Consider the following 20,483-nt stretch of genomic DNA (forward strand, 5'->3'; position numbering starts at 1 on the left):
GCCATTCGGGCCTTCGAGCCAGCACTGACATTCAATGTGATCATGGCTGATCATTCACAATCAGTACTCCGTTCCTGTCTTCTCCCCATATCCCTTGATTCCACTAGCCCTAAGAGCTCTATATAACTCTCTTTTGAAAGCATCCAGTGAATCGGCCCCCACTGCCTTCTGAGGCAGAGAATACCACAAATTAACAACTCGCTGTGTGAAAAAGGTTTTCCTCATCTAAGTTCCAAATGGCCTACCCCTAATACTTAAGCTCTGCCACCTGGTTCTGGACAGTTCTATGTTATCCCACTTTCACATCTAAATCCTGCACACTTGGGGCAATTTCCAAGGCCAATTAACCTACAAACTCGCACATCTTTGGGGTGCGTGGGGAAACTGGAGCACCCGGGAGAACATGCAAACACCACACAGACAGCACCCAAAATCAGGAGCGAACTCTGGTCTCTGGCGCTGAGAGGCAGCAACTCTACCAAAACGTCTACCTTCAATTCTCCAGCATCTGCAATTCCTTCTCTAACAACTCTACCAAAACACCTGGTAAAGCAAAGCAAACTCTATATTGTGCAAAGGAGTAGGCATTGCGTGGCTCAGAAGATACCTGCTTCAGGATACTTGATTTATACCATAGATGTGAGGGTTGTAATAATGATCGCAAATACATGATTATATAAATACATGATTATATAAGTATTTTGAAACAGCTGGACTACAACCATATTTCACCAGTTAAGTTTTTATCTTCTGTTTTGGTCAATGAACTGAGTGTATGAAGCAGGAAATTTCCCTTGGGTAATTTACCCTGAAAATACTGTGCCTTCTGTCCAGCTGTCCTTCTCTTTATCATCTGCATTATGTAATAACAGCCAAAGACAATTATAGTCCTGCCTTTGGGCTCCAAATGCCTGCGTGCTTTTGTAGGTGCTCTTCCTTCTGCTGACTGGTGCAGGGCCCTGGGGATAGCCAGGCGGAATTTTATAGCCGCAAGTTGATGAACAATTCTGCTTTCATTTTGGGGTTTTTTCATCACCATGTTTTAACGAGGTCTTCATAATCTTGAAAATATCCGTATGAAGCCTTTCTTTTCTGTTTCGTTTTAGATCTACAAGGGAAAAGGGCGCACTGTAGGGAGAGAAAGAAACTTTTTGTCTGACTTTGCATTCAATGTGTGTCTTTATATGTCATAATTACAGTTACATTCTCATTCAATAGCTTTAAAGATTTTCTTTAAATCTGCCGACTTATTCAATATGTGCTTATAACTATTAATTGTCATGCAATTTCGATTTAACAACTTTCGCAATTTTACTTTGAAGATTGTATCCCATTCTATTCTTTACTCAAGATTCATTCTCTCTCACACACGCGCACATGCAATATGTTTACAGTTACAGACAAAGTACACTTCACTCAGCTTTGAAGTGGTTTGCATCTTTTGTCTAATGTACAAAAAATGTACAATCAACATAATGGTGCAGAAGTATTTAAAACGTAACCTTTGACATGAATTGTAAAACATTTCAGCTAATCACTGTGGTATATTTTATGGTTTGTAATTTTTATATGCTGCTTAAAGATCATTTTCCATGCATGTCAATAAGCCTTCCTTTCATCCCTTGTTTCTACGTTATATAAAATGTTCAGCTTGTCCTATGCTATTGTTTCAGTTAAGGAGTTGCTCTGGGAATCACAGATGGTGCCAGATCACGTTTCCCAGATCTTAGGAAGGAACTGCAGATGCTGGTTGACACAGAAGATAGCCACAAAATCCTGGAATAACTCAGCGGGGCAGGCAGCATCTCTGGATAGAAGGAATGGGTGACGTTTCGGGTTGAAACCCTTCTGCAGTCTGAAGGGTCTCGACCCGAAACGTCACCCATTCCTTCTATCCAGAAATGCTGCCTGTCCCGCTGAGTTATACCAGAATTTTGTGTCTTTCCCAATGCTTTGCAGACCAACTTAGCCCTTAACCTGGTCCTTGAATGACATTTTTACCCCAGATGCATTTAGGAAGGTCGTATCTTTTGCTTTTGTCAATTGTGAAACATTTTTTTACATCACATACACAGGGGGAACTGCTAACTTTTGTGATTTTGATATTTTGTTCCCATTGCAATTGTGATATTGGTACTTTCTTGTTAAGTTATTGAAGTGAGATTTGTAGCAGATCATAGCTTGGTTGAACAGATGGGCAGTTTGTGCACGGAGTCTCAATTTGCCAGGGTTTCCCCAATGTAATTGCAGTCATATTGTTTATATTAGAGTATTAAATCTCATGGCATACGGATTTGGTAGATTTAACACTGCATTGCAATAGTGGTGACATGTCATGCCATCTAACACAATGACCATTCGATTAGCTTTTTGATCAATGGAAGGAGAAACCGATTACTTCCAGACAGGACAGTTCTCTTTGGATGCCTGAATTGCTTCCATTTGCCTGCATAACCTCCACAGATGAATATAAAGGGCCTGTCCCACTAGGCAATTTTTCTGGGCGACTGCTGGCGACTGTCATAGTTGTTGCAGGTCGCTGGAAAACTGGTGACTGGACTAATGGGCCTGTCACATTTAGGCAATTTTTTTTTAGGCGACTGTCGGCGATTACGACAATGGAACTCACCGAAGTCAACGCCGGCAACAATCTACGCCATCCTGGTGACAACCTACGACAAGCCCACAGTCGCCGAAATGTTTTGAACATTTCCAAATCCAGCGGCGACCAGAAAAACGCTACGACTCTTTGGGCGACTGAGAAGACTACTGACAACCATACAGGCGACACCTCGGGACCATGTGGCGACAGCCTAATCGGCGGCAGTCACCTAAAAAATCGCCTAAGTGGGACAGGCGCTTGAGAAAAAATATTGAATTAGCTAGTGCTTTAGCAAAAATGAGGCCATCTGGTTTAATCAAAACTTCCTTTGTAATGTGAAGACATTTAAAGTGCAACAGAGGTATTACCCATTAGACTTCCATAGTTTTTACTTTGTTATCCAAATTACTCTAAAATGCAACATTTCTATTAAATACAGTCACAATTAGTTTTTTTTGTCAAATTGATTCCAGCACAAAACAATACATACTGTTTGTGGATGGTAAATCAAGGAATTTTGTAGAATTCATATTTTTCAGTACATTCTCCATTTTTAAATTATATGCCTGACGTTTTCTTTTTATTTCAGTATTGGAAATCAATTCTTAATCAAAGAGAATCAAGATTTATTTTGAAAAAATAAATCAAAAAATAAACTATAGCAAGATTTTGAAGTAATGTGGCAATTTGGAAAATTAGAACTTTAATGTGTCATTTCCTCCCTCAAATGGACCTCGTGAGGATGTAGAGCAGCTGAGAGATAGACAATCGGCATCTGGTCCGGTTAGTGTGAGCATGCAGGGATTGTGTGCTGTGTATGTGAAAACACAGCCTAATGCAATGTACGTGAAAGCAATCTGTGATACCTTTATTACTTGGCTAATCTGATATTCCTCTCAAGAATCAACAATAGTGACATACTGTGTGACACGATAATTTCTGGGAGCTATTGCTTGGAAGGTGAATCCAAATTTATGTCATCATCACAACATAAATTACAACTAAATTCCTCATTTGCCTAGGGCAAAACCTCAAATAGTTGTGAGGATAAAAGGCATGGGTAAAAAGTCTGAAGAGGCTTTTAAAGGTGAAGGTATACTTTCAGAATGAGGCAAATGTGATGGAATAGAGTATCATCAGAAAATATTTGAATTATGGATAGCAGCACAGTACCACTTACTCACAATGTATCACTTCTAGATGAAGGATAGGGAGGCAAAGGGTCCATGGGAGTGAATGCTTTTCAAAATTCTTGTCAGTAATCCAGTGTTAAAGTTTTTGACAATCTTTTACAGTGGGCAGCGCGACTCTTGTCAGCAGCGGCCTCTGCAGTCCGTCTGTCTTTTTATTGTTCTCTGTCTTGTTCTATGTAGTTTTTATTGTTTTTTTTGTCGGGGTATGTGTGTGGGGGTGGGGTGGGGGAACTTTAAGGTCTTTCCCCTGCACGGGAGACCCGACCTTTTCTTTGTCGGGTCTCCGTTGTCATTGGGGCTGCAACGTGGAGCGGCCTCCAACAGGAACGACCTGGGGCTCCAGTCGCGGAGCTGCGGATTTACTCACCATCATGGAGCTGGCCGAGTCCGGAGCCGGTGTAGCTGTGGTGGAGCGCTGCTGTGACCCGACACCCGGAGATTCGGAGGCTCCTACCGCAGGTCTGTGGACAGTGATGCCGGGAGCCCGCGGGTCCCTGGTGGGAGACCGCTTTTCGGGGCATCCGCAACGGCGACTTCGCTCGCCCGAGTTGCTTTTACTTAACCTGTTATAACATTGAGGATATTTGACTGAAAATTCAGTTACATATACCTGTCATTTCAGAGTCATGCAACTGAGGTTGCATGACCCTTTTGATGGCTTATAAGGCCATAAATCACAGAAGCAGAATTAGGCCATTTGGCTATGGGTGTCAGTGGTTATGGGAGAAGGCAGGTGAATGAGTTAGGAGGGAGAGATAGATCAGCCATGATTGAATGGCGGAGTAGACTTCATAGGCCATATGGCCTAATTCTGCTCATATCACTTACCTTATGATCAAGTCTACTCCGCCAACCAATCATGGCCGATCTATATTTTCCTCTCAACCCCATTCTCCTGCCTTCTCCCCATAACTTAAAAATAGCTGTTTTATTTCCCCTTCTGGTCATCTCTGGTTACAGTGACTGAGGAGAGCAATCTAAGTGGGAGATCAATTCACAATGATTTATCAGAACAATTCAGCGTGGCCCCTTTCTTTTCCCAAGCAATTCCCTAACAAAAGTATATATAATAGTAGGTTTTCAAGGAGAGACGCATGGCACACTGATCAATATCTCACTGATGTTGGTGTGCTTCGTTAAGATGCTCAGTTGATGGAAGTCGTGAATTGTCCTTCACGCTGTGCGAAACGTTGGAAGACTTTCACGTGGCGGTTTTGTGATGTTTGCTACGTGCATCATATTAGGTGTATTTTATGTACATTTATGTTGTTGCGCAAAACAGATTTGCCATGGAAGATGGTTAACAAATGCAACACATCTGTAATAAGTGTTCTTATCAAGGGAACCAGCTGGGTGACACTTATCTGCTTGGGCAAAACCAATTATGTATTTTGATTGAATTGGTAAAATGGTAGATTATTCCTTACAAGGAACTCCCTTGGAGAGACTTTAACCTGAACAGAAAAATTGAATTTTATAATAAATACAGTATAAATATTATAACATAATTCAAAAAGGTTTAAAGTTTATCTGTCTGAAAATTACTTGGTATTCTTAGGAATTATATAATTCCAACATAGATGTTTGGATTTTTAATATCTATTTTTATCTTTTATCAGCATGGAAAATATTTATTATGAACATTGTGTAACAGGTGAAATGGCTTAATTATTTTATATATTACTGAACAATTTTCAGCTTGGTGGTTATTTTTACATTTTTAAACCACAATTTTTAAAAATAGTCAAGACATGAAAACAGCAAACCTAATAAATCAGTTTTTGCTTATCTTGTAAAGCAACCATTTCCTTTTAACTATGCTTTGGTTTGCCATATGCTTTGAATAGACTTTGATGTCTCATTTTTCCAAAAGATAGATCATTAAACAGAAATGTATCTGCAGATTGCACATATGGTTATCGTTCTCATTTCTGAATCAATAACCAAGAGACTGGAGAAATATTCTAATTGTTAACCTTGACAAAGGAAAACAATGGACAGTATTGAGTACGCTATTTGTATAAGACTTTATCTGAAACTCAACATAAGCCCCTGGTTAATATGCCATGGCACAAAAGTAGTTCCCCAAATCCCTTTGTAGTGGTGGGCTGCTATAGCAAGAAGGGTGGAAGAAGTCATTTTAGAGCATCTGTGCAATGTTCATCTATCTTTGTCTCCTGCCTGCTATCAAAAACCTTTACGTGCTCAAAAACATCATGTTATTCCTTTGCATATGTTTTGCTGCGAACAAGGGCATGATTACCTGAACACAGTGAGTTAAATAAAGTAGCTTACTTTCTGGATTCAGTTGATAGAATATGGTGTTGATTAACCCACTGCAAGGGGTCATTTATTATTCATATAATTAAGTCTCTTACTCAATATATAGTACTGTAACTCCATCCCTTGTAGATAAAAATCACATGGTGCCTTTCAAATTGACTGAAATAGGGTAAGCACAATGTCTTTCTAAAATATAGGTCAACAAAGATTTTGTTGTAAGCAATCAATTTGCTGCACTCTTTTGTTCAAATGGATGCTGCTAGTTTTATTTCTGATTGAACTAAATACTAAGACAAATGAAAAAGATCGGGGAAATAATAAGTGAATGAGAATCACTTCTGTAGCATTGCATATCCAAGGTTAAGTCATGGACAGTTATCGAATGACAAGGTTAAAGTATGGGAAAGGTGGGTGTGGAGCATGCAGTTTTTATTTAGTCCTTACATGAATAGATACTTTCTGTTGTTAATTGTGAATGTCACCATTATCTTTGTAATGAAATCTACTACATAATTCCACACGTTGCACTTGCACCCTCCTGTCAGTGATGGTGTTTTGCTGCTTCTACTTTCTCATGACTTCTGTTATATCTGTTGCTTCCCTTCCCTGACACCAGAGGCGCCGCACGATTGGCAGCCCCGCCAACAGTCTGTCTTTTTTTCAGTCTTTTTAAAATGTTTTAGTGTGTGTTAAAAGTCTGTGTAAATGTTCTCTGGTTTGTTTTATGCGTAGAGAGGGGGAGGGGGTCGGGGGAAACCTTTTTTCTGTTTCTTACCTTGCCGGAGATGCGATTGTTTTCCGGGTCGCACCTCCGAGCGTTCTGCAGCCTAACAGTGGAGCTGGAGGCTTCCTCGGACTGACTTTGTGCCCCACTTGTGCGTGGACTTAACATCGGAGCCGATCCCTTGCCCGCGGACTTTAACATCTCGCAGTCTCGGGATGGCTAGTCGGGTGCTCACACGACGCAGAGGCTTAACCAGCCCCGACGCGGGGTCCGATCACCTGAGCAGGGGAGCTGACATCCCCCCGATGCGGGAGCTGATGCGGAGGGCCCAACCGCCGGCTAAGGGAGTCAAGATCATCCCGTCAACAGAGGGCTCGAGGCCCCCGACCACGGGAGAGCATAGAAGGGAAGAGATTTGAACTTTATTTTGCCTTCCACCACAATGAGGAATGTGGAGGAGTCACTGTGGTGGATGTTTATGTTAAAGTGTATTTTGTGTGTTCTGTTGCTTTTTATTTGTATGACTGACTTGGCAAATTAAATTCCTCGTATGTTGCAAAACATACTTGACTAATAAAGTATTATTGTGATTGTGATTATGATCTTTTGCTTCCTGCCTTTGCTTCACCCTTTCCTACCTAATTGTTATCCTCTCTCATTTTGTAGCAAGATAAAGACTACACTTGGGAATATCAGTCTAACTCCTTTTGGAGGGAACAATAAGCAAACATAAGTTATAATCAACGCTTATACATGGATTCACAGTTGTGAATCTGTGGAATTCTCTGCCACAGAAGGCAGTGGAGGCCAATTGACTGGATGTATTCAGAGTTATATATAGCTCAGAGGGCTAACGGGATACTGATTTTGGATGATCAGCCATGATCATATTGAATGGCGGTGCTGGCTCGAAGCGCCGAATGGCCTACTCCTGCACTTATTTTCTATGTTCCTATGTTTCTATGATCTGTAATGGTTACTCTCAGGGAAGGGTGGTGTTGGTGAGGAGAATAGTGGTTTTGAGTGGAGGAGGATCATGCTTTCACTTGTCTCCTTCATCCTGGACATACTGCTTGGCAGGATTAAGAAAATATGTTTATGCCCAATGTTTCCTTATCCCATTCTTCCATGCTTCATGTTTTTCCCACATTTCCTTTGCTTTCTATCCACAATCAGTCCTCTCACATTTCTTTCTTTCCCTCACTTTTTTCCTACGTCTGGGTCAATTCATTTAGTGTCCAGAGTGGCATCTTTAGTGCACTATAATGTGTCATTTCACCCTTAGCTTTTCTACTCAGTTCTTACACCCACACTGAATGACTCCCTTGAAGCAAATCAGTTTGTGAGCAGTTCCCATATCATGGTTTCTTTTCCTTCGCTTCTTACTTCCACTATCCTCCCATTCTCTATCTGTTTTTGAAATTCCATTGTCACTGCTTCAAAAGCTAGGAATGACACACACTTTCTCTCAGATGTTGACAGTTACAATCTGAGGCTCGCAAATATATGGAATTTGCGATCACCTAACAGTAAGAAAAACACAGGTGAGTCATAGGCTTCTGTTACTCCAGCATTTTGTATAGTTTATTTTGGAGATACAGCGTGGAAACAGGCCCTTCGGTCCACCGAGTCCGCACCAACCAGCGATCTCTGCACATTAACACAAGCCTACACACACTTGGGCCAATTTACACTGATACCGTATACAAACCCAGCCAATTAACCTACAAACCTGTACGTCTTTGAAGTGTGGGAGGAAACCGAAGATCTTGGAGAAAACCCACGCAGGTCATGGGGAGAACGCACACACTCCGTACAGACAGCAACAGTAGTCAATTGTTGTCAAGAACCCGGGTCTCCAGCGCTGCAAGGCAGCAACTATACTGCTGTGCCACCGAGCCGGTACAATGGAACATTTTGTTAAACTTTAATGTGAACCAGCATGTGCAATTCCTTCCAACACATTTTGTCTGCTCCACTGCAAAATCTCCTCAAGGTATGCCACCTGTGAGTTCTCCTTGTGTGTCCGATGCGAACTCTGAACCACCCTCTCTCACTGCTCTCCCTCTGCGAGAACCCGAACAGTCATCAATTCCTTTTCTACAGAGATGCTGTCAGACCCAATGAGTTACTCCAGCATTTTGTGCCTATCTGCAGTACCCATATTGGAAGGAGGAGCAGTCCATGATCAGCAATTAGTCTTCACAATGTAGATCCTCTGCTAGATTATGACTGTGTGAAATCACATTATGACTGTGTGATATCAGAGCTGTACTTTCTTATACTAATCCCATACCATTTGATTCCTTTAATATCAAAACATATACTCATGAACAAACTTAGCAACTGAGACTCTCTAGCCTTCTTGACTAGAGACATCCAAAGATTCATCACCCTGTTGAAGAGGATGTTTCTTCTCACCTCTGCTTTCTTTATTAAAAAGGAAATGTTCAACATTTGTTAATATTGTTTTCAAATTGTTTTTTCAGTCAGAAACATTGGAAAAACCTTGACTACCTGCAAAGCCGGGGGTGTCTTTTTTTTCTGCTGTCAACTACCTTTGGTATAGTTTCATAGGCACTACATCACTTCATTGCACTGTTCAAGGCCCTTTTCATAATTTAGCATCTGACTCTCAGTTCTGAGACTCTCTAGGCCAGAGAGATCAGCCTTCAGAATTCAACTGTTAATTTGAATGAGGAACATAGTGGATGATTAATAGTGTATAAAATCATGAGAGAATAGATTGGGTTGATGCACAGAATCTCTAGCTCAGAATAGGCGAATCGAGGACAAAAGGACATATGTTTAAGGTGAAGGAGAAAAGATTTAATAGGAATCTGAAAGGTACTTTTTCAAACAAAGGGTGGTGGGTGTATGGAACAAGCTGCCAGAGGAGGTATTTGAGGCAGGGATTATCCCAACATTTAAGAAACAGTTAGACAGGTACTCGTTTGGAGGGATATCGTCCAAACTTGGGCAGGTGGGACTATTGTAGCTGGAGTATGTTGGCCGGTGTGGGCAAGTTGGGCCGAAGGGCCTGTTTCCACACTGTATCACTCTATGACTCTATGCAGTATAGATTGTGCCCATTAAAACTGGATCTTCATCTTGATAAAAAAAATCTTATGGTGGTGCAAGTTCCTATTTAATTACAGTCATGGTTTTCAATTCACCCTCCATGCAATCCACGATTATTAACAGATAACCAGTGTTTTTTTTAATGTACTGATCAAGCAACCATCTGCTGTGGTTGTTAGCTCCACTCAAGCATATTGTAAGTGTGATGAGTCCCCATGTAAACTCTCATCAACAACGTGTTTGGTTCACGTGTTGGTACATTCATCGAGAATTAAATGTTTTGACCAGATTATGTACTATTAATTTGGCTTGTAAAAATTAGCCGTCCCTTGCCTTGCAAGTCGAGAAAAAATGATAATTGCATTTGAATTAAGAAAGCAGCTAATTTCAGTAATGAACACATGTATTAAATGTTAAATTGTTTCAAAAGTTATTCATTAGAATGATCTTGTTCAACTGTAACATAATGTCCCAACTTTTATACTCAATATCCTGACTGATGATGGCCAATGTAGCAAAAGTCTTCTTAGCCACCCTATCTACCTGTAATGCCATTTTCAGGGAACTATGTACCTCCACTCCTAAATCCCTCTGCTCTACAACACTCTCCAGAGCCCTGCCATTCACTGTGAAGGTTCTGCTATGGTCTAACTTCCCAAAATGCAACACCTCTCACTTATCTGCATTAAACCCCATGGTGATCGAGGAGTATGTGTTGTTGCCAATTTGTACTGAATGTGATCTGCTAATGAGGAAGTCAAGGATCCAATTGCATAAGGACGAGCAGAGACAAAGTTCCATGAGTTTGATAATAAGTTTAGAAGGGATGATGGTGTTGAATGCCAAGCTGTAGTCAATGAACAACAAGTTGACACATGCTGTTATTGTCCAAGCGCAGAGTGAAAAACCAGCACGATTACATCTCCTGTTGATCTATTGTGGTGAGAGGTAAATTGTAGTGGAGTCCTTACTAAGGTCAAACATACTGGAAATTGCTAATTGAATGTAGTTTGGCTGGTCCCACAGCACGGTAATGATGCCAAAGTCAATTGCTATCTGCACCTTTAAGATCATCCAATCTGAAGGAGCATACCGATAAATTTTCCCAGTTTGCTTGGGATGCTCATTTTACATCTAGCTACCAAATTAGAAACCTGGAAAATGACATGGGAAGCCTTGTTAAGTGGCTATCACATTATTTACATTCAATTTAAGTAATTCTATTTCATGTGGGGGTATTCCTTGTTCACTTAGGGTCCAAGTATTATTTGTTCAGTGCAAAAGACATTATGCAACATGATATCTTAGTTGCTATCCTCCACTTACACACATTAGCAGTGGAACATTGGCCTTATAACAGATTATCAGCTAGAAGTTAAAGGTACAATAGGTTTAATGTACTGCATATATACACTATACATAGTGAGTGAATACTTAACTTGTGATGTTAATCCTTGTCATGTTGAGATTATGTTGGCAGACAGTTTTGCAATGGCTCAGTTATTCATATTATACTCTGAGCACATCTGAGACTGCCATGTTGGTTGGATGGTAGCTTTGTCAAGCTTTTCCTGCTTTGAATTTGAATGGGATAAATCTTATTAAGCCAAGTTAATGATTGAGGCTAACTTGATGCGATGGAATAAATGAACTTCAAATTAATTCTTTCCTTTCACAGCTCCCTGACTTTGTCCCTAATATCGGTGTCATTTTATTCTGCCACTTTAATATTGATTATCTCAATGTACAACAGCCACTATGAACTATTTGCAATCTGATGATCTGATGAAATAAAACCCAAGAAATACAAAATGATTTAAATATATTAATAAGGTTTTCATCTTTACATACCACTTTTGTAAAGCATAATCTTCATTCCCTAATTGGCCTTTTGCTCCTTTGACAATCAAACTTTGGTTATCATTATTAATGTATTTTAAAAGACTGCTGTTGGAAATGTACAACTTAAAAGTACACACTTGTCTCTTGCTGAGCTTAGTACAGCATACTAAAGTTCATAAATATTATGACTATTGATTTTTGATATGTTCATGAGTGAAAATTAGTTGTTATTTTATCCCTATGCATTTTCTGTGTGTAATGAGAATTTTGGATTTATATGCTCAAGTTTTTCTAAGTATTTTTGGAGTGAAACCTGATCTTCAGTCGCCAAAGTAAACTTGTCATTGATGCCACTGGCCTCACCAGTTTTGAGATGAATAAGATTCTTCACAATATCAAAGCTCTGTACTACTTTGAACCTAGCTTCAAGATCCATCAGAAAGATAGCTACTGCCACTCAAGCAACATTAATACCTTCTTTCTTGCAGTCACAGCCCATCATAGGCTGAAATTATGATTTCTCCATTGCCCCCATGCCTCGTCTATTCCATTGCTCCTCTGACTAACTTCCACATTGTAATTCTTCACATCCAAATCCCTGCTGCATCTCCACTGACCTCATTGAATCTTGCTTCAAACCCTTTAATTCTTTCTGACGACTTCCACTTTTTCAGTGCAAAAGTGGGATAACATACGAACCGTGATTGATGGCTGGCATGGACTTGGCCATATTTCCACATTGTATCCTTCAATCATTTAAAAACTCCGGATTAAAATTCAGATACTCTTGCTTAAATTTTCAATAACCTATACCAACCTTACAGGTACACTCCCCAAATGGCTAGTGTGGAGGGCAGTTCTGGGCTATAGGGTGATGCCAATGTGATGGTGAAGTGGGTCGAGAAATGGAAGGTACAGTTTAATCCAAATAAATGTGAGGTGATGCATTTTGGGACTGTCAATGAGTTATGTATGTACAACATGGATGGTGAGGAGCACTGAGGATTAGAGGAACCTTGGTGGGTAGAAGTCCAAAAACCTTTGAAGGTGACAGCACAGGTAGATAACATTGTTAAGAAGGTATATGTAGGAATGTTACAAAATTTTGAGATTAAAAAAATCAAGCCTGTAATTTATCGCATCAGATAAAGCATAAAATGAACTGTAATTTGATACCTAATTCACTTTCATATCTTCAGTATAAAAAAAGTTATGGTCATTTTCATACTCGGAAATTAGCATCTTGTTCCCTATTGCTTTTCCATTGACTGAACACAAAAGCTGTGATCAAGGACAGTCAAAAGCCCATAACTTTCTTAAAAATTAAGAAAACTGAATGAAATTTTCAGTTATTATAGATAGAAGCATTCTGAAACATCTTACTTGGATGACCTGAAAATAAAGCATATAATTAGTTAGTTACCTAATTGTAGCTAATTACAAAATTGACTGTTGTGACGGAAATAGTCATGTACCCAGACTGCCTTGAAAATTCAAAAATGTGATATTCTCAAGATCAGAACTTTAATATTATTGTATTATATGCTGTAAGTCCGTAACAGACAGGTAAAGAAATTACAATTTCTAGCAAAAGACCAAGTCTTTATGGAGAAGATCAGTTGCTAGCTGGTACATTGGCATATCATAATCAGTAGCATCATCATACTCCTCAGATTGTAACCGATAAGCAACTGTACACATTGTTTTTCCTCAACTTTTCAATTTACAACTTTGCATTGTAAACTACAAGTTTTTGTTCTTCAAACCATGCATGACATGCCGTTCTACCCACAACTTTCCCATTAAGAGTGTCCTGTACATCATCACATTTGGAGTCGTCCAAATTCGGATAATCTCTGCGAATGCTGTCTAAATCAGTCTGGATTGACAATTTGGATTGACAATTTTGCATTTCTTCTTCGGAGACATCTGTTTAAAATGTAAAGAAGAAAAAAAACACTGAACGGCATTAACAGAAACAAGTTATTATTTGCAATTTTAGGAAAAAAGGTAGAAATGATAAAGTTAAACGCTAAAACAAATAGTAAATACCCAACAAAAAATTCATATTTATCAGTTTCATCAAATCAATTAAATTCATTTAAATTCAATTACTAGACCTAAACATCTATCCATGTCTTAAGAAATGGCTAACATTTTTAAATAGCCTGTATCCAAATAACAAATAACAAACTGATCCCATTCACACAAGAATTCACTATATAACATGATTTTTAAATCTCACTTTGTCATGAATTTATATGCCAAATGGAAGGAATTTAATGTTTAATTCCCATAAATTAATCCAGAAACATCCACTCTCGATGATCAAAGTCATTATTTTTTGCACAATACATCTGACTAAAACTGTACTGTGGATATTTAGTATGAAAATATTGATCATGGATAGACAATAACACAAAATATAGATGATTTAGATGTTCTTATGACATGATTGTGCAAAAAAAAAAAAATGTGATTATCTTGTGAGTGAATGTTTCTGGAATGTGATCGATTGGAATGTTGCCGTTACCATAAACTTTAAGCCCATATCAGCAGGCAAGACATGGCCGATTCGTATGTGGGCCTACATAACATTTCTCGCATCATAAGATTAAAATGAAGCCACACCAAAAATCAAGATAATCTGTTAAATACACGACATACCTTTTGTTTTGTCCTGATATTGCGATCCGTGATGTTGAAGGCGTTAGAAGTCGCGTTTAACTTCAATGCAGAGATTAAATCGTCCAGCAATTTTTTTTTTCAAACCCGGGAAGTAAAGCTTGAACGATTTTTCTTCATCAGCTAGCAGCGCAAGGAAATCCCTCTCCTACAACCAATACAAACCTGCAATTAAATCCCCCCCCCCCCCAAAAAGCCTCCGGAATCGCATGCATAGGCAGTGGCAGATCTGTAGTGCTGCTGATGGTAGGTTTTGTAACAACGCTAGTATATGCAATAAGCAATGCTTGCCTTTATTAGTCAGGGCATTACATACAAAAGTAGGGAGGTTATAGTCCAACTCTGAAAGCATTGACCTGACCTCATCTGGAGTATAACATGCAGTTCTGGTCACCACACTAAAGTAAGAATATAATGGTGCTGGAGAGGGTAGTGAGGCCATTCACCGGGTTGCTGACTGGGGTGGAGAAGTTCAGATATGAGGAGAGACTGGTGGGGCTGAGTCTTTTTTCCCTAGAGCGAAGGAAGTTAAGAAGTAATATGATTGAGTAATTATGAGAGGTATCGATAGGGTATTTTTATGTTCTCTTATGAATCACTTTTTGCTCAGTTACAGATATGTTTGTCTTGCAACTGCAATGAGACTGCAGGAAACATCCCCATAGCGATGGTAGATAAAACTCTGGGACATAGGTTTAGGGTAAAACGTAAGAAAGATCAAGAGGGGAGTGGTGAGTACGTGGAATAGATTGGCATAGAGATTGGTGGAAATAGAGTTGCTGACAGCATTTTAGAAATGTCAAAACAAGCACTTGGATTGCCCAAGATAGATGGCTATGGGCGAAGTACTGAAAGATGGAAATAATATGCGTGGGTGCCCAATAGTTGGTGTGGGTGTGGTGTACTGAATTGTCTGTTTTCATGCTTTGTGACACTGAGTTCCTGGTCTGTAATGCATCCTCATACCCAGCAATACTTTGGCAGTCGTACGTTCAGGCAACCAAGCCCAAGATTTGAAATTATCTCTTTAAAACTCTATGCCTCTCCAATTTTTAGGATCCTGTTGAGGAGATTTTTATTAAAGCATATTCAAGTACGCTTTTGGTATCTACCTAATTTATAGTTTTTTTTGGCTTGAAGGTCAAGTTTGGCTGATTTCATGTCAGTGACATTCTCTATGATCCTTTGTTAAATATACTAAAAAACGGCAAGTTTTTGTTGTAAAGTGAACTTTCCGCTGGAATTCATGTTTTCAATTATCCCGTAATAATAATAATTTGGAACTTGCCAGTTCATCCAAGCTTTCATTTTTTGTGAATGGTGAATTCTTGTGAACATCCAATTCAGCCATTGTATGGGGGCTTGTTACTCCCAAGCTCAGCAATGAAAACTATGAAACTGTAATCATGATCTGAAATGTTCATGGCTACAGTTTACAAAGCTGTGAACCACGGGAATTGTAATTCTTTATTACAGGAACTTGAAGGAAGATAATCACTTGTACCAAAGTTATATTGCTTTTCATTAAGTGTTGAGCTCTTCATTTTTTAAATTATATATAAATGTTACTTCACTTTGGGAGATGGTCAAAAACATCAATGTTTAAAGTACTTAAATCTTACCACTTTTTTTCCTAAATGTATGCCACCAGCTTTCACTTTTTAGTCATTGAGAGGGTTAGAGTGACCTGATTTTCATTGCAATTGGAATGGCAAATATATCTGTGACTGAGATTTACAACAGGACAAAATTACATCTCTTCTGACCTCCCTTCCTGAAAACAAAACCCATTATAATAAATTGCCGCATTTGAAAATAGCACAACGGTTCAACCATTCATCTTTTTGTTTAATTCAAGAAGTGCTCTTGGAAATATCGTATGGTTGGACCATTTATCTTTTTGTTTAATTCTAGAAGTGCTGTGCAGTCAATACAAGCTTAATATTAATTAGACCAAAGAAAGCTCTAGTTCTTAAAACGGAAGAACTTCCCATTTCCAGTCAGACGTTTGTCTTATGCTTTTCCGCAAGCATGATTCCAGCAATTATTTTTATTTTCAAGGAAACAGTTGTGGAAAACGCCTCCTTTTTTTTATTACTAAATAATTACTCTTTGCTTTAATGATTTCCCCAGATCTACTTGATTATGTGAATTTTGCAGGAATATAGGAGCAGCTCTGTCCCTTGGGGGAATTAAGTGTCTTTTAAGATAGCTTTAAAATGTTAAAGCACCTTTTTAAGGCAACTCAAAAGCATTTAGTCACAAGCTTCTTAGATGTTTGCCATAAGCTTTTCACACATTAAGTGAAAATGATTACAAGGATTTTCCGCAATTCGGATTCCCTGTGGTACAAGTCTCCAAAGTAAAACTCAACTCTTGCCTCATATTGATTCTGGATGAAAAGAAGCTTTCTTCTGTAAATTAATTCTTCAGGGAAAAAAATCCACTGAAAGATTGATCAGTGTCCTATTGAAACCAGACCCGTAAATCAGGCATTACCAGCAATCTGGCAAGTCAATGTGACATTTCTTTGTGATAAGTTGTTTTATAATGATCTTGTTCAAACTATGGGTTGAAATCTGAATAACTGAACTGATATTATCTTAACATCACTCCAAATATAATTATGTACCAGACCAAACTGCCTACAGAGACCTAAAATATAACTTGGGGCAATTATATGGTTTTCACAACTGTGTCTAAATGGTTTTTATGTACTTCAGTGCTGCAACAGTTTAGATTCATTCTTTTATCGTTAAATTTAATTTTCAGTTTAAGATATGGATCATTATTGTAATAGGCAGTTCGTTCAGTAACAACTTGTATTTGTTCACATTGACAATTTTTCTTCAGAAAAATGGTTATCAGTTTTCAGAGTGTCACAAATATGTTTGTTTTGTCACACTAAAGTGAACATATCTGAAATCTCAATGCTGCTGATTTCTGTTGAAATAATTTTTTTTAAATCTTTTCACTCACAGCAACTACTGCGGGAGAGACAGCAGATGGCTAGTCGACCTTTTGCAACCGTCGACGTAGCCCTGGAAGTTGGAAGTGAACAAACACACATCAAAAGAGGACCATTAGAGGTAAGAACCATGCACACCATAACTGTGGCTTGATTATCTTCCATGTCCAGATGAAAATGGAAATCCTGGGTCATGTATGTTGTGATAACTGAGGATAATTCTGCACTAATGCTGAAGAACCAATATCATAAGTGTAATTATTACATAAGCATGTGGTGTTTCATTATATAGTATTGTTACATTGGTGTAGTTTCATTTTAAGGGCACTGCATTTTCAATTGAAGAACTCCCATGTATGTGCAATAGATTGCAAAGCAATAAAAAGTATGATGGACACCATTTTGCGGAGAAGCAATATATATAGTTAAATATCACAAGGCCTAAACTTATTGGGACTTTACAAAAAAGAGAGCAGATGAAACTATTTATTTCAAGGCATTATTGTTTCTGTGCAGTAAAACATGGGTAAAAGGTTTGTCATTAGTGTGCATGTGTGTACATATGGCCATAGAACACTTCAGTCTTTGTTTAATTTAAATATTAATTGATAAATGTAAGGTAAAAACATAACAAATAATAAGCCAATGAACAATAATTTAAAATGTAAAAGTCGTTGTTTAAAGGTGAGTTCAGAGATGAGTGTTCAAAAGGAAGAGAGCAGAGGTAGCTTTTTTGTGGCCATAATTCTGTGACCTATGCTTTTTGAAATAAATGGTCTGCTTGAAACTCCACAATGCTGAATCTATCCTTCATTTTTGTCACTAGTTCATTGCTATCGATGTCATTGAGATACAATTGTATGCTTTTTCATTGTATCTGTGTTGCATTCTGATTTCATTCAATTTGAATTTTCATCTGCTTTATCTTAAATGGCTACCTTGCAGTTGTAGAATAGCTGAGTAGCTACGAAAAGCAAAATATCATGTCCAAGAATATATTATTTAATAAATCACTTTACCTCAAAAGTTCATCCCTGGTCACCAATGTACAATATGGTGGAACACAGCAGTTGCTTCAAAGTTTACCTGTTTAGGAATTTTGGTTACATTTCAATTTTAAAAAGAGTAGAGAAGCATTTGTTACAATTATACTCCGTGTTAACAGTCAGAGATGAATTCCTGGGCAATTGACTTTTAAAATTATTGCGTGTGCACGTATAACAGATTAAACTTCCGTCCTCCATTGAGTGTGTATGTGGCACTGTATAATAACATTGTTTTCAACCAACTTTAATATTATTACCAAATAGTGGCTGAATTTTGAATTCAAAGAATGTGTAATTTTGCACCTGTTTATTCATTGGGAATTCGTGCTGCAGCTTTAACATGCAGTTCAAACGGTCAGTTTCAAAGTCAACAAATTCCACTCCCGGGAGATTTACAGTTGAACTCACATTCCTCAGTTGGATGCATTCTGTCATCTTGTCTATCAGATGGATTGTCACAGGGAAGGCACAGGCTTGACAAACAGGTTTAGAAATTCGAATGGATTTGTGTGAATATTTAAAACTTTTTTAAGAGGATTCATGAAATTCTACGATCAAGACTTGTTGGGATTTATGTACTGTTGCTATAGTGGCTAATAATAACGTATTCATTTTAATTAAATTTAATCACTGGATTACTTAACCACCGAACATTTTATCAGTTGCACATTCTGAACATCTATTGAATTAATATGCGTCACACAGCATGTTACATTTCCAAAATTCAACAGCATTCTAAATATTTCTTTCATTAAGTTGTAGGTGATCATATGCATGTCAAGCTAATTAGTAGAGGTCAGATAGCCAGACAATTATGATGCAGCAACATGTTAGAGTTAGCTCTTCGGGCTAATGGAATCAAGGGAGATGGGCAAAAAGCCAGAGGGGGGTACTGATTTTGGATTATCAGCCATGTTCATATTGAATGGCAGTACTGGCTCAAAGGGTCGTATGGCCTACTCCCGCACCTATTTTTTATGTTTCTATGCTATTCTGATTTACAATTTTACTTCTTTGTTACATCAATTGGGAGAAACAGAGGCCAAGTAGTAAATATATCTGGAAATGTGTACTTAAAACATTTTTCTGGAGCAATGTGTTTTGGAACTGCTAAGAAAACAAGATATTTAAAACCCCCTGATTAATGAACTAAAATCGGTGAATTTAACATCACGGCAGAAGAAATAGAATCAGGAATACACCATTTAAAACCTCCAGGTGTTCCAACATTCAATTAGATTATGGCTAAGCATTTATCTCAACACTATTTACCTTTGCTAACTCTGCTTCCTTGGTCCCTAAATATCTGAATGTCTATCAATCTCTGTCCTGACCATGAGGGTAGACAAAAAAGCTAGAGAAACAGCGGGTGAGGCAGCATCTATGGAGCGAAGGAATAGACGACGTTTCGGGTTGAGACCCTTCTTCAGACTGTCGTCGGATGGGGGGGCGGGGGCGGGAAAAAGAAAGGAAGAGGCGGAGAAAGTAGATTGTGGGAGAGCTGGGGAGGGGAAGGAAGGAGAAAGCAAGGACTACCTGAAATTGGAGGGCAATGTTCATACCACTGGGGTGTAACGTACCCAAGCGAAATATGAGGTGCTGTTAAGATGTGGTTGTAGAGTTGGAGGGAAGGAGAATCACAGAGGGCCCTGTGAGGGGGGGGGGGGGGTGTAGTGAGAGAGGAGGTTGCCAAACTGTCTTCAGAGAGAGGAGGAGAACATCTCCAAAGTCAACATACCTTGAGGAGATTTTGCAGTGGAGTAGATGAAATGTTTAGAAACATAGAAACATAGAAATTAGGTGCAGGAGTAGGCCATTCGGCCCTTCGAGCCTGCACCGCCATTCAATATGATCATGGCTGATCATCCAACTCAGTATCCCGTACCTGCCTTCTCTCCATACCCTCTGATCCCCTTAGCCACAAGGGCCACATCTAACTCCCTCTTAAAGGAGTTTAGGAAAGAACTGCAGATGCTGGAAAAATCGAAGGTAGATAAAAAAGCTGGAGAAACTCAGCGGGTGAGGAAGCATCTATGTAGCAAAGGAAAAGGCGATGTTT

General features: G+C 38.8%; 1 protein-coding gene across 1 annotated transcript in view; it reads left to right on the forward strand.

Moving 5' to 3' along the window:
- atrnl1 (attractin like 1) overlaps positions 1-20,483 on the forward strand; it is a 720,322-nt gene that overhangs the window by 546,243 nt on the left and 153,596 nt on the right. The window contains exon 27 of the mRNA XM_033033942.1: positions 17,392-17,499. Within this exon, the coding sequence (XP_032889833.1) occupies positions 17,392-17,499 (108 nt within the window). The remainder of the gene's footprint in view (positions 1-17,391; positions 17,500-20,483) is intronic.

Source organism: Amblyraja radiata, chromosome 15, assembly GCF_010909765.2.
Source record: "Amblyraja radiata isolate CabotCenter1 chromosome 15, sAmbRad1.1.pri, whole genome shotgun sequence".
NCBI lineage: Eukaryota > Metazoa > Chordata > Chondrichthyes > Rajiformes > Rajidae > Amblyraja > Amblyraja radiata.